Below are 18213 nucleotides of genomic sequence, written 5' to 3'. Positions count from 1 at the left end.
AATGTAGGGCAAATACGGGAAAGCCAAGCAAACAAAAGGCATCCAGCCCCCCTCCTCTGGCGCACCTGGCTGCCCTGTCGCCACTTGACATGACAGCGCAGAGCCGGGAGCAGAGCAGCAGGATCAAGGGGCACCGACGTGCAGCCGGACGTGTGGACTCGACAAGGAGCAGAGGAGCCTCCGGACGCACGGCGGAGAAGCAGCAGCAGCAGCAGCCCAGGGGAGGCCGGATTTCAGTTCCTGGGGACGAGCGCCAAGGGCAGTGCGGCAGTCAGCAGGCAGACCGGGGGGAGGAGGCTGCGGAGATCTGTGATACTTCCCCCCCAGTCCCCACTGCGCTCTCACCTCCATATCATCCTGAAAATATGTCGCTGGATGCTTTTATGTTTGATCAATGGTGACTGTGATACTCCAAATCACCCCCCTCCCCTTCCCAAGCAATCAGTGATGATGGGCAATTAAAAGATTAAGATCTGCTCTTCAGGCAAGGGTGGAACCCGGAGGGGACTGATGTGCATACTGGCCAGGTATCATTTGCTCCCTTCTTCTCTGGTTTTGCTCATTCTGCTTGTCGCCTGCACTATGGGCTGTATTCAGAGCATCGCTTGCAAGCCCCGCATCCGACGCGAGAACATTGTGGTGTATGAGGTGTCGGCCTCTATTGACCAATGTCCCACCGTAATCGAGGAGAACTCACCGATTGTGCTCCGTTACAAGACGCCTTACTTCAGGGCCTCGGCGGGGGTTGTGATGCCGCCAGTGCCCCGTAACGAAACCTGGGTGGTGGGCTGGATCCAAGCTTGTACCCAGATGGAGTTCTACAACACCTATGGTGACATTGGCATGTAAGTGTATAGAAGACACCGTCAGACTTAAACTTTTTGTTCAGTGTGTCTAGCTGGGTAGGTGTTTGGATGCGCACACCTCTTTCTGTTTTTCTCACTCACGCAAAAAAAAACAAAACTCTAGAACATCTAGACCACAACTCTGCACCTGCCACTGCCACAAAAAAAAAAAATTATAATAATAAGCCTCTCATCCTGCCACTCTGTCCTCCTCCGTCCACTGCCGCAGGTCCAGCTGGGAGTTACCAGAGCTGCGGGAGGGTCGGGTCAAGGCCATCAGCGACTCCGACGGCGTCAGCTACCCCTGGTACGGGAACACCACTGAGACGGTCACTCTTACCGGCCCCACGTCCAAACCGTCCCGCCTGACTGTCAGCATGAACGACAACTTCTACCCCAGTGTGACCTGGGCGGTCCCCATCAGCAACAGCAACACGCCCATGCTCACCCACATTACCAGGGACCAGAGCTTCATCACCTGGCTGGTGGCCATGAACTCCGTCACAAAGGTGCGGCAAGAAACACACCTCAGAAAAAAAGTTTGCTGCCACATGCACCTAAGTCATACATGAATCATTTTCAGAAATCCCAGTGTCACAGAGTCACAAATATGTTTTGCTGAGTTGGAATGAAGAACGCTGTCTATACCTCTGAACCCGCTCTTGCATGACACACAGACTGACTGTGATGTGATCAGCTCCTCCTGCACTTTAACTTTTTGGTGTTAACTAACAAAGCACCTCATCACTGCCTTCAACTCTCCTGAATATAGCCCCAGCAATGGCCCTTCAAAAGTCAGTCCAGCAGAAGATGTGTGTCAAAATGCCTACGGTGTTCATGTATTGGCTTTTGTGAAGCGTAATATTCTCTCTACGCTGTTATAGAGAAGTCTTGTTTTGTTAGGAACAGGAAAATTAATCATATTAACCATATTAATTCTATGCTGCTCTCCTCTTCCAGGAGCGTATCGTGTTGCAAACAGTGCGGTGGCGGATGAGGGTGGACATCGCTGTGGATCCAGACATGCCTCTGGGCTCTCGGGCCTCGTTGATGGGTCGTCCCTACCAGGAGCAACCGCACATCCTCAACTACCAGGAGCCCATTCCTCCCAACGCGCTGGGGAGGCCGAACGCCAATGACGCCCAAGTGCTAATGTGGAGGCCACGGAGAGGGGCTCCACTAGTGGTCATACCGCCAAAATAAGAGGGTCAAGTGGTCGCACAGACAAAAGTGTAATTTTTCCCTCTTGCAGAAAAGGGGTTATTAAGGTGATGAAGTGATGAAGCCTATCAGTGAAGAGAGAACTGATGGTCTCCCTCCGCTCAAGACGCCATTATCATCATCATTATCTCTAAGAGATTTAAGAGGACCATTATAACAAGCCAGAGTGGATATTAAATCTTGGATCTGACACAGAATGGTGTCAGAAAAAACAAGTCTACAATGAACTATTGCCAAGGGCCTGGAGTTGCATCGAGGCTTGTTTGGCCCCTGAAAAGTTTTGGACTGCATTGAAGAGTTTTGCCTGCCTTTTAGTGAAGAAGGAGCACTGTTTTTAGACGTACCACAGAGGTATTAGTCCACAACAAGAACTGCATCCTGCATCCTTATGTAGATCTTATTGCATGAGAGAGTGAGAGAGACAAAAAAAAAAAAAAAAAACGTCCTGGAGAAGTTTAAGAATAGCATTTGTTTTGTATAACTTGATACCTGAAGACATTTTGATTGAAACGTCAGCCAAAAAACCCTGCGGCTGGTTAAACCTCGTCAGTGCCAATAAAGGCCTTCAGCACACTCAGTACCAGAGTTAAAGGATGTATTCAGAAAATTTAATAGACAAAAGTATTATATTATTATAAATGAATCTTTGTAGGGTTAAGATTAAACTCATACATTGATCAGATTGTATTAAGAGCACCCAGTTGGCATAAAAGTCTGGAAGAAAAACAGATCTGCTGTAGTTTTCACTGGAGTTTTGCTAATACACCAAACTTACGCACAGACATATTTTCAAGCCTCTGTAGTGAAGCTGATATTGTATTCAGAGGGGTGACACACCATCAGAGAGATCAGCTGGACTTGTTGCCACATTAAATAAATAATGTCAGCTATGCTTTCATAAGTGCAGTGTAAATGACTTGGAACAGTGCCATACAAAAAAATTAAAACAAGAGAGTGACAGCAGTCAGGGCCACATCATATACCATAGGTGGAACGGGGCAGAACTGTACTCAGACCAGGGGTAGATTTGATGCGGCAGTATCAGGCCATGTTGCACTACAAAATTACATAAATCTTCCTACAATCAGGGAATCTAAACGTACTCTTTATTGTTTACTTGGTGTGGAAATAAACCAGACTGAATTTTGGCAAGGATCGATTTGGATAAGAGCCATTTTTTAACAATGGCTCTATGAGGTTGTACCACAATATCTCCTCATATCACTGACATGAATTATTTTGCAGTGGCTTTCTTTAGATAATCATGGATGAAGGCCTTCCTGTGTCATGGTCTTGTCAGTGGCTAATCCTGAGCTCAGTCCAAGTCTCTGCCTGCCACTCCACACATGAGTCACGACTCATCCTCCATCTGTGCTCCTCTCCAGGTTTACGCCTCACCTTCCCATCTGCCTGCTCCTTTTCTCCCCTTTCTGTCCACCTCAATACACACACTATCTCCATACTAAATACACTCATTTTGCCCTGAAATCTACAACTATGCAAACATTGTTACAAAAAACGGGGAGAAAAACTGGCAAAAAATTTGTTTATCTGAAATTCTGTTCTTAATTGTCAGGGTCATTGTTGAATAAAAAAGACTGTAAAATCCTCAGAGGTTAAAATAGGTTATATTAATTCAGTGTGTCTACATTTGTTGCTGCACCGCAGCTCATTCAGCCATCTGTTGCTATAGAGACTGGTTTGGTTCTTCTGAGTGCACTGCAACTGGAACAGAAAAAAAAAAAAAAAACACAGTTCAAAATATTCATGGGTGTGCCAAGCTCTGTGTGTATGCATTAGCGTTTGTGTGTTCGTGAGGGTGCACACACACACACACACACACACACACACACACACTTACAGCTCCAATTTATCCATTAATTCCTCTTTGAAGTAAGAAAAAGATCAAGGCAGAGTTAGTTGTTTCAGCATAAAAGGTGGCTGGATTTATTCTTTTGCTCCTGCATAAAGACTTTTATTTCCCATTTACAGTAGAATGAGAGCTTTTGATATAAATACTCAGACTGTGAGCAGTAAGGTCAAAGCAGTCATATCCCATTTTACCTCATCTCATATAAAAAAGGACATTCAGCATCTTTGAGCAGAGATAACCCCTCCTCTTTGCAGCAAGTTTGCTTTTCATTCCACCACTAGATGGAAGCTCTTTCATGTTTATCTTGTCTCTTGGAGACAGGCGCTATCAGTGTCATTAACACCCTTTTTGTTTTGTAAATTAATCCCTTTCCCCATATTCTATAACACATACAATTTACACGACTGACATATTGAACTATAAAATATAAATTTCCAAACATTCATGTGGCCATGGTTTCATCCGATTCTCCTCCTGGCACTTTTAAATTGCACGTACAGTATGTTTTTATCAGATAGCTCAGACACAAATTATGTTCGTTCTACTGCAGCAATGTGTGTTGACATGGCAAGTTAGCCCCAAAGTACTCCTGGTATTGTTTTATGAGAAAACCCTTGAGAAAAATACATCTACAAAGCAAATGTATTTCACATTACTAACCCCCATCTTTTTTGCAAAGCAGTATTTTTTCACAGGACGGATGGGGCACATTCAGTCTCAACAGTTGTCAGTTGATCGGCTATAACAGGTTTGATCACCTCCACATTTCCTGCATTCTTAATTTCCACATTCCAAACTTGCTGTCACAGTTCATAGAGTCCCGCTCTGTCTATGCTGGATGGTATCCGCTGTCAGGTAGCATAGTTCACAGAAGTCAGTGCCTTGACGGCGGTGCCACTGGCGGGTTTGGGCTCGTAGCTGTAAAAAAATGTAGCAGCAATAACCAGCGCTGTACCTATGAAAAATACTCTGAGGGAAAGGCGAGAACAGGACAAAAAAAAAAGAGAGAAAATAAAAAAGGCATTAAAAATGAATTCAATAAAGAAACAACTCTGCACTCAGTTCACATCATGCAAACAAAAGTCTACAGGATTGCTAGCAGCTCTGTGACGTTGTACTTAGGCACAGCAGTGCACAGCTAAACTTCAGCATGCTAACAAACACACCATGAAAATGCTTACATACGTTTCATAATGTCTAGCAGGTACAATGTTTACCATGTTCACCATCTTAGTTTAGCGGGTTAGCTTGTTAACAATTGCTAATTAGCTCTAAACATAGAGTATAGCTGAGCTGGATGGGAATGTCATCGGTTTTGCAGGTATTTGGTCATAAACTAAAGTATTGGCCAATTGAAATTTTAATCTGATGATGGCGCTAGAAGAGTCAGTCAGAAGGACCATCAAATGTTTACAACGTATCCTGAAGGAAACCTCAATGTCTAAACAAAAGGTAATGGCAATTCATAGTCAAAATATATCATTCACAACCGCAAATGTCATTGATCATTGGTGGCCCTGGAGGAAAAGTCAGGGCATCACCAAATTCAGTAAGAGTTATCCTCTGGTCACCATGAATATCTGTATAAAATTTCATACCTATCGATGCAATAGTTGTTGAGACATTTAAGTCTGGACCAAAGTGGTGGACTGACCAAATGACCTATCGACAGACATTTCCATCCACAGAGCTATGCCACAAGAGTGGCAAAAAAACAGACAAAGAAATTAAAACTAAGCCTTTGGGGAGTAAATGTGAGCATGCGTTTGTTTACCCAGTGGGATTAAAGTCGTCCAATAGGAAATATGAAATGAGAGTGGAAACAATGATGGACAGAGAAGTGGCAAATCCTTTGAGGATGTTGTCTGCATATTTAATTACCACTGCTACGACCAGCCCGCCCAGAGCCTAGAGACGGAGAACACAGAGTTTTAAAGCAGTCCGCACTCAGCCAAACACACTCAACATGAAGAGAAACATGTACAAGAGCAATACGCATTTCAACGGCAGCTTTCACAAATACACAGATGTGACACAAATTATAAATTGAGAACGAAGAGAAACGTAAAGACCAAACCTGTAAGGCAACAACGGTGCAGGTAATAGTGTTGTAGCCCTGAAACATTCCCGACTGTCTCACCCTCTGGCCGTCATACACCATCATTCCTACGAAGCCAAAGACAAAGCTGAACAAACCTGGAAGAGACAAGAAGAAACAGAGAAGTGAGGTGTTTTGTTGGAACAAGTAAAGTAGCAGTTTTTACCATTCTTGTTAAAAAATTCAAAACATCACAAAGCATGACAGAAAGTCATTAAGACTGACAGAAGGCAAGAACAGAGTAACAAAGACGAGGATGGCATGACTTCATTAGCTTAGCTGTGGTTTAGAGTTTAAACCAGTCTTGTCATTTTAAACCAGACTGCTGTCCTAAGAAGTTGTTTCACCACATCTTACTGCCACTAGAGGTCACACACACACACACACACACACACACACACACACACACACACACACACACACACGTAAACATACCGAGAAATCAAACAACTTACAATTTGAAACACTAGGTTTCATTTAATCAGTTATACATCACTGATTGCCTTGTTTGTGAATTTTCATGGTTATGATGCAAATTTAACTAAAAGGGTTTAACTGTAAGAGAGAAAGAGAATGAGTAAAATATTAACCCCTTGCCCTATGGCTCTGCAGTCATAAAATAAGAAATCCTCATTTAAACAAACTTTCAACAACTGCGAATGTTGTTTAACCAAACTTGTGTTGACCTGTCTCTTCATTTTTTACACAATTTCAAACCATTTCTTTCCAATGTAACTCATTCTTGGTTATTTTAGAATACCCGATGCAGGAATCACATGAATCACATTGTGGGGCTCACACACTACATGACGGACCACCTGTACTTTTGCATGGACATTGTTGTTCATGTGAAAAAATTGTGCGCTTCTTTGCTGACAACAAGCCCGGGATAACCAGCAATGTCAGGGACCTCCTCAACAAGAAGAAGAGTGCCTTCAAATTCAAGAACCAGGTGGAGCATAGGAGCTCGAGCTCCACTTGCGAGAGGCTAAAGAGTACCACAGGAGGAAGGTGGAGCAAAAGTTGCAGGAGAATAACATGAGGGAGGTCTGGGACAGTACGAAGACCATCACAGGCTGCAAGCAGAAGTATGGCAGTACAACAGATGGTAATGTGGGGAGAGTGAATGAGTTCAACCTCCTCTATAACTGGTTCAACTGCCCTGTTCCAGCTCTAACAGCTACTGTCTGCCCAGCCATCACCCATCCCAAGCTGGTCAGGCGGGCTGGCTCTGTGGTTGGCATGGAGCTGGACTCTCTGGTAACGGGGGCAGGGAGAAGGACCCTGTGCAAACTGCTGTCTCTTATGGACAATGACAGTCACCCGCTGGGTGAGGAGAGCAGCGCTATAGTTCATTGGCTATATCAGCCCTGCTCATAAAGCACTACAAGTTACTTTATTTACTGTCATTGTACAATCATTTCTGCACTGTGGAATTATTTATCTACTGCATCAAAAATCTCATATGTACAGGACCTTGTAGATAAAGTCTTTAGTGTCTATCTACTTATCTATCTATCTATCTGTCCTATCAAACATATCTTTTAATTTATCAAACAGGACATCAGAAGAGGGGTTTTTGTTGTTTTTGTTACCTAACAAACAACTTCAGGTATTTACTTTGTTTTACACATTTCGCAATCTTCTAGGGGTGAGTGAGCAATCCTTCACCACCAAAGCATTGTTGCAACAAAGCACGGTTGCGCCAAAGCATTGCAACAGCTACTGTTCAACAGACAAGTGAAAGCTGTCTGTCGTCTTGTAGTCTGGTAGCACAGAACAGATGTGATGCCTTTGAATTTCAAATTAATGGCAAACCCAGTCTCTTTGACACACCTGTAAATCAAATAAAGAATTTGATATGTCCAGCATAAATAAAAGCAGCATCTCTTGAATTAGCCTTAAACATGAGTGATGAGGTGGTGTGTTGATGATTTATCAAGGGCAGCACCTAGTGTACATGTTAAATATTTTGGCCACGTCAGTGTAAATGTATTCTGTGGCAGGTTTTATTTTTCCTTCAGTGTACAGTTAAGTCCAACTTTTTGGAAAACCTCCCCTGCACGATGAACCTGAAGCACATATTGGTAGATGTCTAAGCAGCTAAACCCTCAACAATCTGAAAAGAGTCTGCAGTTATCTTATCCTCTTCTAATATCTTTATTAAGGAATTAATAATGGATGCAAATTCAGCATTGTGAATACTAAAATGTACACTTGTTTTCTAAATGGTGTTTCTTTTTAGAAGGGGATAAAACACAGTATTGCATAGATTTAAAAAAAACTTTTTAGAAAACAACAAAAGGGAAAATAGTCTTATCTAATCGTGGGAACTAGCCATATGTTATAGCCGAAAAGAAGAGGAACATATAATAGAGGCTTTCGGATAGAGATGTTGCAAAAAGTTTATGTCTTTTTTAAGGTTGGTTGGGACATTACTGTTATAAAAACACTATTAATTTATTTCCTTTTGTCTCCACTTTCATACACCTTCACCAAATTCATATCTTTAAAGATATCAAGGTAGCAGTGAAGTTTGCAAACATAAGTTGTGTCAATGAAACAGTGTGGTCTGTTACTCTGAAATTCAAAGGTTTAATATTTTCTCTGTGTTACTGGATACAGTGACCTGAAAGGGGATACACTTCACCTGGCTGAATTTCACCTTCTAAATCCAAAAGTGAGTATTTCATAAGATTCAGCGAGTTTGATCCATCAGCTATAGTTGCAGTGTGTTGCACCTTTTTGTACGCAGACAGTGCATATTATAACCATTTAGTATTGAATTTAAAGGTCTACACCAGCAATTTAGGACACACAAGAGACAGATTTAAGAAATAATTGTGAAAATGGCAGCAGCAGAGGCCATCATATGCTGAATTTAGTCACTAGTATGGGTCGAGCTTCAAAAACACCGCGTCCAACCCTGATGACATCATCAGGGTTCTTTTTTCCAAACTTAGGAAAGCTCCTCCGAGAGCCACAGAAGACACTATACACCTGTTTTTACAGGCTGAACAGGACTCCTCGTGAGTAATAAACTGAGCTTTATGTGTACATTTTTTTAACACTACACACTACTCAAATCTTCAACGGTCAAAACAAAGGAAATGGATCTGTTTATTTTTTCTTTCAACTTTCTAATAAATCGTGGTTTACGAGTATTTCAAAATTGTGACTGAGGGCTTCATTGATGTTAACAAATGATTCATCATTGCCTAATAGGTCAGTAATAGCCCATCGACAAGATTTCCTTTTCTCCAGCTTTGACTTTTTATAATTAAATGTGTAGACATTACATTTCAGAAATGAATTTGCTGAGGTAATGACCTAAAATCGAACATTAATTTGGAAAATAATGAAACCTTGTATTAGTTTATTTTTGTGTCGCATAGACCATGAATTTCTTTGGATGTGAGAGCAGGATAAATTAGGGTTGTTACAATAGCCAAAGCAACTGTAAAACTCAGTTTGCCTCACTCTACCAAACATACAGAGGTCCTAGTCACTCACCCAGCTGTATGTTACGGACCCACACGCTCTGTTTGGTCTCCTTGAGGATTTTTTCAAAGTAAACTCCAGCAAAGCCACTGGACACACAGGCCATCAGCACGGCCATCAGTCCCACAAACTGGGAGCCTGCAGACAGGATCTTCTGCTCAGAGTCACCCTCAGACTCAGCGGGCCACTGTGGAGGTTAAAACATTAGGTCAAAACTAATGTGCAGGGAGAGCCAGCACACTGTAAATCTGCCTGCTCAGAGTACTGTCACTAAGGATTGAGCATCCCACGGAAACAAAACACATCACAGCCCAAGAAATAATACAGCAGCTACGCCTGAGTGTTTGTACGCTGCTCATTGACTTCACAGTTGCAGTGTGTGCCGGTACCTGCACTAGAGTGACCCCAGCCATGAGGAAGAGCAGGGAGAGCCACTGGTAGAGGCCCAACCTCCTCCCCAGCATGGAGACAGAGAAGAGCGCTGTAGTGAGGATCTTCAACTGGTACGTGACCTTGGTGGAGCACAATACAAGCACCAAAAGTGAAGTAGTCAGGTATGTGACTAAGACAAGGGGATATCTGTTACATCGAACACGAGCCCAAGTGAACTTAGAAGGTTCACTATAGAGAGCTGAAGTCCTGGCTCTCCTGTCTATGTAGCTTCTGTTTGACTTGCTTCTAATGGAGAGTTTCTTCGTTTGTAAAAAGTTGAAACATGATACTGGGGCACTCTATCCATACTCCGAGATAAATGGGTATTTACTACTGTTCTGGATTAGAACACCTCATTTTAAAAAAGATAAAATCAGAAATATCCCATCAATCTTAACCCCTCTCAGCACCTCATGGGAGCTGTAGTTGGTGAGGGCTTATCAGATCTTATTGTTATGGTTATTATCATTTCCTCTTTCCTATCCTGTACAGTAGTAGAACCCCATTTGGCTAATAATGTGTATAGAAGTCCTCTGAACTACGGGGTCCCTGGGAAAGTGTGGCAGGACTAGGGACGTTTCACTGCCTTCAAATGTAACTAATGAGGATGTATTTTTTTATAAAATGGGAAGTCAGGAACACAGTAATCTTGGCGCTCATGTAGTTTAAGTTGTGAGAGCGCTATGTGACTAGAAGTAAGGACAAACATGGCCATGTTCCCTCTTCAAAAGTAGTAAATATTTTTGCTACGTATCAGAAACTGTGATTGTATTGGGGTTTATGCAGGACCACTTCTCGACTTGCTGTTATTAGTGAGTAGAGGTGCTGGTAGATGGATTTTATTAAATTTGACCATGGCCAGCCAGCTGTTTGCCCCAGCTCCTAGACTTTATGCTGAGCTAAGCTAACTGCTAGCAGCAGCTTCATATTTACCTTCTCATCCCAGCAAGAAAGTGAATAACTGTATTACACAAAGTGTCAAATTCTATTCCTCTCACAGCTCGTAAACTCTGAGTTACAGTGTTAGAAGATCGATACTTATAAAGTAATGAATATGGTACCATATCAATCAGTCATTCAACAGTCATCATCAGTCAGCAGTAAACAACTTGAGAACTTGAAATTTTCTCAGTATGTGTTGACGTTAAAGCTGACCACAGCCACTTTTCTTTGAGATGAACAAAACCAAGAACTTTCTAGTCTACATGGGGTCAGTGCTTGATACTCAAAAAACAGGATTAGGGATTAGGGACAGGATTATACAGATTTATTATAAAACAACAACAACTAAATATTTCCTGCTACTAGGCGCTGTAAATTCATGACAGCAAGACAACTGCCAAACTATACTGAAACCAGTTTAGTTACACACACACGCAGTGAACTTAAACCAGCACATGAATGTGTAACCTGATAGGTGGCTGCGTCCAGGTTTGATAAAGCAACATAGAGCAGATTGTTCTGCAGCGTGTAGATCCCTGCAGGAATGGCCAACTTCATGGTCTCCAGGGGCTTGTTCACAATCTCCACCTTCAGCAGCTGGTTCATTGCTCGCAGACTGAAATCTGGCAGAGACGGAGAGCGTGTTGTCAGTAATTTAACCTGCGGACCACCCATGGAGTGAGGAGACAAACACAAGCGACAGAGAGGATGGGGGTACATTTATATGAGATCTATGTGCCACCTGGAAACGAACCAAAAAAAAGCGAAAAACATCTCAACTCATCACACATGCTACTCCGGACTTTCTACTCACTGTTCTCCATAAATACGAGGAGGGTGCAGGTGAGGATCTTGAGCACTTCAGCCGACGTCACGGCAGAGGACGCCAGGTAGCGGGGGCCGTCTTCTTTCAGGGTGCGGGAGTAGCGCATGGTGAGCACCAGCGAGGTAGTCTGCAACACCAGCACCCCCAGAGATGTATACTTCAGCCTCAAGGAGTGTGACGAGGACAAGACCATTGCGGGGGACTCTGTGTCCGAGTCAGCAGACAACGATGGAGCCTTTAGGAAAGACAGAAAGAAAAAGAGAAAGAGTGAAGTAGACATACCTCGGTTAGATTGTTCCTAAAACCAGATACAGTAAGAACAAAGCTGCTGATGCATCTTTGAGCAGGGAACCAACTTCTGCTATGAAATGTCACAAAATGAAGTCAAAACTATTGAAGGACAGCATGAAAGACAGATTCAAAAGACATAAATGGGGAGACGGTCAAAACTCACAGACGTTACAGACTCTGAAGAGTCTGCAGAAGAGAGTTTGAGTGTAGAAAGCTGTTCTGTAATTACAGGGTAGTAGATCCTGTAGATCCAGCCTGGTGCAGTGCAGGTCATTCCTGTGACCGGCCCACAGTACTGGATCGACAGGAACTCAGACCAACGGTACAATACAGAGGGCTGGGAAAGCCATGTATTTTACATTACAACTTAAAGATCCAAACAGCCTTCAGCTTTTCTATACTTTGGAAATCTGTCTTCCAACAACAGAAACGAATCATTGATTCAGAAAGGAGGGATTGATGAATCATCGGTGATGTTGAAACCTCAAGTGACCAGCAATGTGTAAGCACAGCCCCAGCCTTCAGTTTCCCTTTATGAAAAAGTTGAGCATAAACTCTTTTTTTCTGTTATATTATGTTTCAATTCTCTGGTTAATGATATACCTCTTCTTAGTCAGTTGTGCACATTTTAATATCTTGTTTTAAGTGAGGACAATTTTTTGAATATTGATGTTTAAAAAATTTGCTTAGTTAATGTAGTTATGCATCTAACTACAAGGTGAATTTGCCCTCTGAGGTAAAAAAGTAAAACTAAATTTTAGTACCCAATAAAAGAACGGAATTAAAGCTGCTGTCAAACACTGGATGCAGTTATTACAAGTGCTCACGGAGTATTCATAGCTACTATTTTACATGGGCATTTGCTTTTTGATAACATCTGACTTACTTACTTGATTTCTTCCATTTTATTATATCATTTTATACATCTCGCCACAACAATTCAAACTGAATTAATATACTTTTTACTTCACCGGCTTTATTTGACAGCTCTAGTTACTAATTACTTTTCAGATTAAGATTCTACATTAAAAAAAAAAAACAACATATGGACGAGCCTATGAAATAAAGCACAGTTAAAGAAGGTGTCTAGCTGGAGTTCAAACAAAGACAAATTTCCCCTCTAAACTTATTTGTCATTCAAATAACCATTTGAGGTAAAAACAGGTACAATTTTCCTCTACTTACACATTGTTGCGTCAGCATTAACAATTGAAGAATGTCATAATACATCGCTCACAGGGGCCATTCTCTGCAGGACGAGTATTTTTTTCTTTGATACCTTCAATACCTTTTACTGATGGCACACTTCACTTGATCATAAGTGCAGGACCTCTGCCTGTACTTTGAGAAAGGGATCTCAATACTTCTTCTACCACTGGCACACACATACAAACATATGCCTGTAGCAAACAAAAACAAAAAAAATGCTATACTGTCAACAGTAGTAAAGAAGTTTGATATCATTTTCACTAAATTGGTTTGTATTTAATGTATTAGCCCTTAGCAAAACACCAACAAGAAAGCACGGTATCTAGTTGTTGCAGGTTGAGAGTAATGAGATAATTATTACCAGTGTCATAACTCTGGTGACCTGAAGAACTGAAGACTGACATGCTTCGCTCTTTTGTATTACATTTCCTGACTGAAGCATCTTATCTCTAAACGGTCACCGCCGCCACTTCCACCTTTCTGAGTGCAGAAGGCAGAATATTCAAAGAGGCGGACCATACTACATTTCCGGAGCCATGTTACTACTGTAGTGTAAGAGAGCTTGCCCCCCTCCAAGTGGTGGGAGGAACTGAGAGACCTCCTCTGGCTAAACCTGCAGGGCAGGAATGGCTCAGGTGGACTATTTACCTTGTATGGTTATTAACTGGCCCCTGCTAACACTGTATCACTATTGCCTTTAGACAACTGTGCAAGCAGATCTGACCGACCATAACACAGTTTGAATTTCCTTCTTGCTGTTACTGTAATTATTCTCTTACTTCAAGCACACAGAGTTGTTTTTCTGGTGAAAGTAACATGCGAGAGAATGTGTAAATCTGTTTTCACCTTTACTGCTGTGCTGAGAGACAAAGTCCACTGAGCCACCGAGTCATAAAATGGTTGTATTATATCTACTACGGCGAGTATCACACTTTGGTAAATAGAGGATGTAAAACAAACCACGAAGGCCAAAGAAATGTTGACAGAACAAGAGGTGTGGTGTGTTCAACACACTGACCTCCTTATGTAACACACTGACCTCAAGCAAAGGGGCGTGGCTGCACAATCCCCCTCTGTGTGTGTGTGTGTGTGTTCTTCTACACACCCGACAAACTCTCCTCTCTCCCTCTCTCTCCCTTTGCAAATTTCAAGAACACTACTGACTTTCATATTCAGTTGCCAGCTATGCGCTGCTTTATAAAATCATCTGCTAAAATTGAATTTACTTGCGACAGCTGTATTCAACCTCTTAATAAGCAGCAGCCTGCTGGTGGGTCAGCCATTACAAACTCAACCTGTGCATCCAAACATTGCTCAAACCTACAAGATATTTACCAAAGATACCAAATATGTCAGGCTTAATTTCGGGGAATCGTGTATAAATGATGCACAACACATCTAGAACATTTACACTCGATGGAAAGGGACAGTTAAAAATATCGAGGCTTGGGTTTAATTATTTAACTGAGGTAAACATCACATAACTTCAGTCGTGAGTTGGATGAAGCAGACACGCATTACGCTGTATATGACAGTGTCAGACATTGTGGAATAAAATGTTTTTCCCAACCTCAGCCGCTTTTGAAGGACAGCAAATTTCAAGCCAAGCGAAACTATTTAGTCAGTCACTAAAATATCACCGGATAGAAAATTCACTAGAAATGAGATTTTATTTTTTAAAACTGGCTGCACTGTCCCACACAGCACTGAGTGACTCATTCATTCATTCATGGATGCATCAGAAGAGATTGTGTGACTCTTTCTGAGACATTTTTTTTACCTGCAGTCGAGGGAAAAAAAGAGTCCAGTTTTCAGAGCATCAGTACATGAGGTGTATGTATTTTTTAAGTTGATTTCTGCAAATCAGGCTAAACCTTTTCAAATAACCTGCATCCAGGCCGTGTCGCCAAAATAGGTGAGATACAGTATCCCGCTTATTGCACTACAAAGTCGATTCAAAGCGAGACACTGCGCAGTGAAATACAGCGAGTGAAGATTAAAACTGGAAGACGTCAAAATGCAAATAATAATAGCATAGCACAGTATAGTGTGCTATCTGCAGCGATAAGTCTCAATAAAAATGGGTCATGCCAGCAATGTTGAAAAGTAACTATGCGTACATTTACTCAGTTACTGAACAGTCTGGAGGTATTTGTACTCAAGTATTTCCATTTTTTGATACTTGTACTCCACTACATTTCAAGGAGAATTATTCATATTTTTGCTCCGTCTCATTTATTTGACAGATGTAGTTATTGGTTACTTTTAAGATTAAGATTTTACATACAAAACATATGATAGGTTTATAAAGCAGGATCCATTGCTATAGATTAAACTACCCAAGGGTATAGAAAGCAGTTAAAATGAGCTCCACCTCAGCCACCAAGAATATTAAAATACGGCCTGCATTTTAATGCGTCATTAATAATAACCAAATTAATAATATAATAATGTAACACCAACAGGGCAGGTCTGCATTATGTCTAGCCTAGTTTTATCATTTGAAACTTTAAGCCCATTTTGTGGTCAATACTGTAATTTTACTTTTGAATGCAAGAGCTTCTACTTGTGATAGACTGTTTTACAGTGACGTGTTGCTACTTTTTTTTGAAGTGAAGGGTGCGAGTACTTCCTAAACTACTGCCATAGTGTATGAAGTGCCAACATGTTGTCATGAAAATAAACCCACCTGTCCCTAGAAGTTATCAGTCAGATAACCTCGATATGGTTCTAAGCAAACCGGCTCTCTGAGGCCCTGACAGAGATGCACAAAACTCCTCCACTGTCTCAATCTGACACAACCTGCTCTCCTCAGGCAAAAAAAAAACAAACAAACAAAAAAACAAAAACAAAAACAGGATAGATGAGGTGAAACACTTTAAGTTTATGAAATTACCAAACCGAGGAGGCCGGAAACAGTACATTCTTGAAATAGACGTTACAAAACAGAAACAAGACTAATAAGGCTGTGAACGTTTGATAGCCGTGAGCTTTGATCACATGGAAGCTCTGGTAGCCTCCAGGCCAATAAGTCATTGTGAGCGGCTGAACATCATCTCTGGGAGACACACGATGCTGTCACTGGGCTCCATTAGTGTTTTGTCTCCAAAAATCTGTAGCTCAACGTGTATCGCAACATCTTCACAAACCAGGCCTGTGACGAGACCCACATCAACATGTTTGATTGTGAGGAGCATACAGAGCAGCACATAACCGCTTTTTTCTTAAACTTTTCCAGATCAGATGTAGCATCAGATAACATAGAAAACAGATCTGTGGTGGACTCGGGTCAAACAAAGCAGTGTCTGTGGACCTGGAAAAGTACAGGCGCAGGCCTCATTCTAAGAACTCAGCATACAGGATACTGTAACTCAACACTGGTGAACAACAAAGATGTTTCAGATCTAAGCCGAAACTTGAGTTTACTGAAATTTTGGGAATGTCTCACAATCGAAGTACAGTCTGACAAGTCATCAATCTGCAACCTGCTCAATGCAGGTGACGTGGATCTGTGTAATAAAAGCAGAGCTGATTGGGCGCCATCCCCAGGAAATCCTTGTGAATTTGTTTTATTGGGAGTTCACTTGAGCAAATATTGAACTTCACAGCATCATCAGGATGTGGATCCGTCAGAAGGCAAACCAGCGAAGAAGAGTGAGTGAAGGAATGACTGAAGGAGTCAAAGCAACAGTTTTGCCACAAGCCCACATACCTACTTAGTCTGATTGTTATTAGTTGCTGTCTTCTGCTGTAGGTTCATTAGCGTTTGATCAAGCTGCCCCTGAAGGGGTCTTGACAGATGGGGAGAAAAACCAGTGGCCAGAGGCGCAGACTAACAAACTTAGGATAACTCATATGCTTATTTAGTATTTTACCCGCTTTCTGTAAAGGGGCTGAAAGTCGAACTTCTCCCCTCCGTGCCTGAAAGAGCAGCCTCTCCAACTCTCCATTACACAGTAACTTACCTGTGGGACCTCAGCTAAGGACGCGGATGGCAGCTGATCTGCGGACGCTCATTCGCCGGACAGTCTTCTCCCTTTTGGCTCTTCTCTGTATTTATTACAACACCCATGAAGTGAAGACGTAGAAACGTCTCGCAGCTAAAAAGTGGAAAGTTGTTGCGGTAAAACCTCAAATGTGCAGCTGAGACGGAGCCTCCTCCCATAAACCTGACTGAATGAATGAACTGATGGACGTGTACCTACTCCAGATGTTCGGTGACACCTGGTGGAGGAGAAGAAAGGTGGCTAATTCACAGATCGCTCGACTGACTTCAAGCCAAACTTTGTAACTGTTTTACACTTTTCCTCGAAAGTCACAAAATGAAAATCCCTATCGTGTTAGAAGAGTCCTAATCCCCCACATTAGAAAATGAGCCGAAAAGTGCCAGCCCAAAAGCCAAAGTCCAAACGATGTTCAGTAGCTTGGTGGAGGGATATAGGATAAAAGAGAGGACAGCAAACAAACTCACCGAAGGGTTTGTGTGAGGTTACGAGGCTCGGTAGGGCTAGGCTGTGTGCTAATGGCTTGACCGACGTATGGGCTGTGATGTTGGTGTGATAATATGTGATACTCTAGATCATGGAATTTGATGTTTTCATATGATTTAGATGGTGCTCGTTCCGGGTAAATTTCACACCCGAACCTCCACAAATCTACGTGGTCCGGATCCAAACACTGCCAACGTTTTATTGTGAAACTCATGGCACCTTACAATTAAAGATATCAGCAATAATAAATTCAGAAGATTATATATCGTTTTATATTTTATATTTGGTTTAATAAACTCATAGAACTTTAAAATTTGACCTTAATAGATACATTTTAATTAATTTAATAACCCCGCTATCGTTCGTTTAAATAACGTTCATCAAACGATTCCACCGTATTTTTGTATGGCTGCTTTTATACCTCTTTGTTGTGAATAAAGCGTGAACTAAATTAGGACATGTTTTTTATAACAGGAGGTCAATTT

The 18213-nt window shown here is 41.9% G+C and overlaps 2 protein-coding genes across 8 annotated transcripts; one reads left to right on the top strand and one right to left on the bottom strand.

The window, feature by feature from the left end:
• The first annotated feature begins 150 nt into the window (after positions 1 to 150).
• Positions 151 to 2048, top strand: fam78ba (family with sequence similarity 78 member Ba). Of its 2 annotated transcripts, XM_040144297.1 has the most exons (4): positions 151 to 160; positions 554 to 845; positions 1075 to 1354; positions 1806 to 2048. In XM_040144297.1, exons 2-4 carry the CDS (start codon positions 583 to 585, stop codon positions 2046 to 2048), a joined length of 786 nt encoding a protein of 261 aa, XP_040000231.1. In that variant the 5' UTR covers positions 151 to 160; positions 554 to 582. The 2 variants fall into 2 exon arrangements, with proteins under 2 accessions (XP_040000231.1, XP_040000230.1); XM_040144296.1 differs by lacking the exon at positions 151 to 160 and having other exon boundaries at positions 511 to 845.
• Positions 2049 to 4008: 1960 nt separating this feature from the next.
• slc35a3b (solute carrier family 35 member A3b) lies at positions 4009 to 17608 on the bottom strand. 6 transcript variants are annotated; one of them, XM_040144659.1, is made up of 9 exons: positions 17444 to 17608; positions 17204 to 17338; positions 11727 to 11973; positions 11381 to 11535; positions 9928 to 10050; positions 9551 to 9725; positions 6017 to 6135; positions 5714 to 5847; positions 4009 to 4908 (listed from the first exon to the last, which is right to left on the bottom strand). In XM_040144659.1, the coding sequence occupies exons 3-9, from the start codon at positions 11929 to 11931 to the stop codon at positions 4791 to 4793; spliced, it is 1029 nt and encodes a 342-aa protein (XP_040000593.1). In that variant the 5' UTR covers positions 11932 to 11973; positions 17204 to 17338; positions 17444 to 17608; the 3' UTR covers positions 4009 to 4790. The 6 variants fall into 6 exon arrangements, with proteins under 6 accessions (XP_040000593.1, XP_040000592.1, XP_040000594.1 ...); XM_040144658.1 differs by having other exon boundaries at positions 17204 to 17608; XM_040144660.1 differs by lacking the exons at positions 17204 to 17338; positions 17444 to 17608 and adding an exon at positions 14085 to 14182.
• Positions 17609 to 18213: the final 605 nt, after the last annotated feature.

This window comes from Xiphias gladius, chromosome 14, assembly GCF_016859285.1.
Source record: "Xiphias gladius isolate SHS-SW01 ecotype Sanya breed wild chromosome 14, ASM1685928v1, whole genome shotgun sequence".
NCBI classification, from domain to species: domain Eukaryota; kingdom Metazoa; phylum Chordata; class Actinopteri; order Istiophoriformes; family Xiphiidae; genus Xiphias; species Xiphias gladius.
Note: the sequence above shows the minus strand (reverse complement) of the source record. Positions and strands in the feature narration are given on the sequence as shown.

What these genes read in the sequence shown, in the direction of transcription:
- fam78ba (XM_040144296.1), top strand. Translation starts at nt 511, where the DNA reads ATGTGCATACTGGCCAGGTATCATTTGCTCCCTTCTTCTCTGGTTTTG. An exon ending in ACCTATGGTGACATTGGCAT is followed by an intron (nt 846 to 1,074) that starts GTAAGTGTATAG and finishes CCACTGCCGCAG; the next exon opens with GTCCAGCTGGGAGTTACCAG. An exon ending in CCATGAACTCCGTCACAAAG is followed by an intron (nt 1,355 to 1,805) that starts GTGCGGCAAGAA and finishes CTCCTCTTCCAG; the next exon opens with GAGCGTATCGTGTTGCAAAC.
- slc35a3b (XM_040144655.1), bottom strand. Translation starts at nt 12,303, where the DNA reads ATGACCTGCACTGCACCAGGCTGGATCTACAGGATCTACTACCCTGTA. An exon ending in TGGACGCAGCCACCTATCAG is followed by an intron (nt 10,051 to 11,380) that starts GTTACACATTCA and finishes TGCTCCACCAAG; the next exon opens with GTCACGTACCAGTTGAAGAT. An exon ending in CTGGGGTCACTCTAGTGCAG is followed by an intron (nt 9,726 to 9,927) that starts GTACCGGCACAC and finishes TAACCTCCACAG; the next exon opens with TGGCCCGCTGAGTCTGAGGG.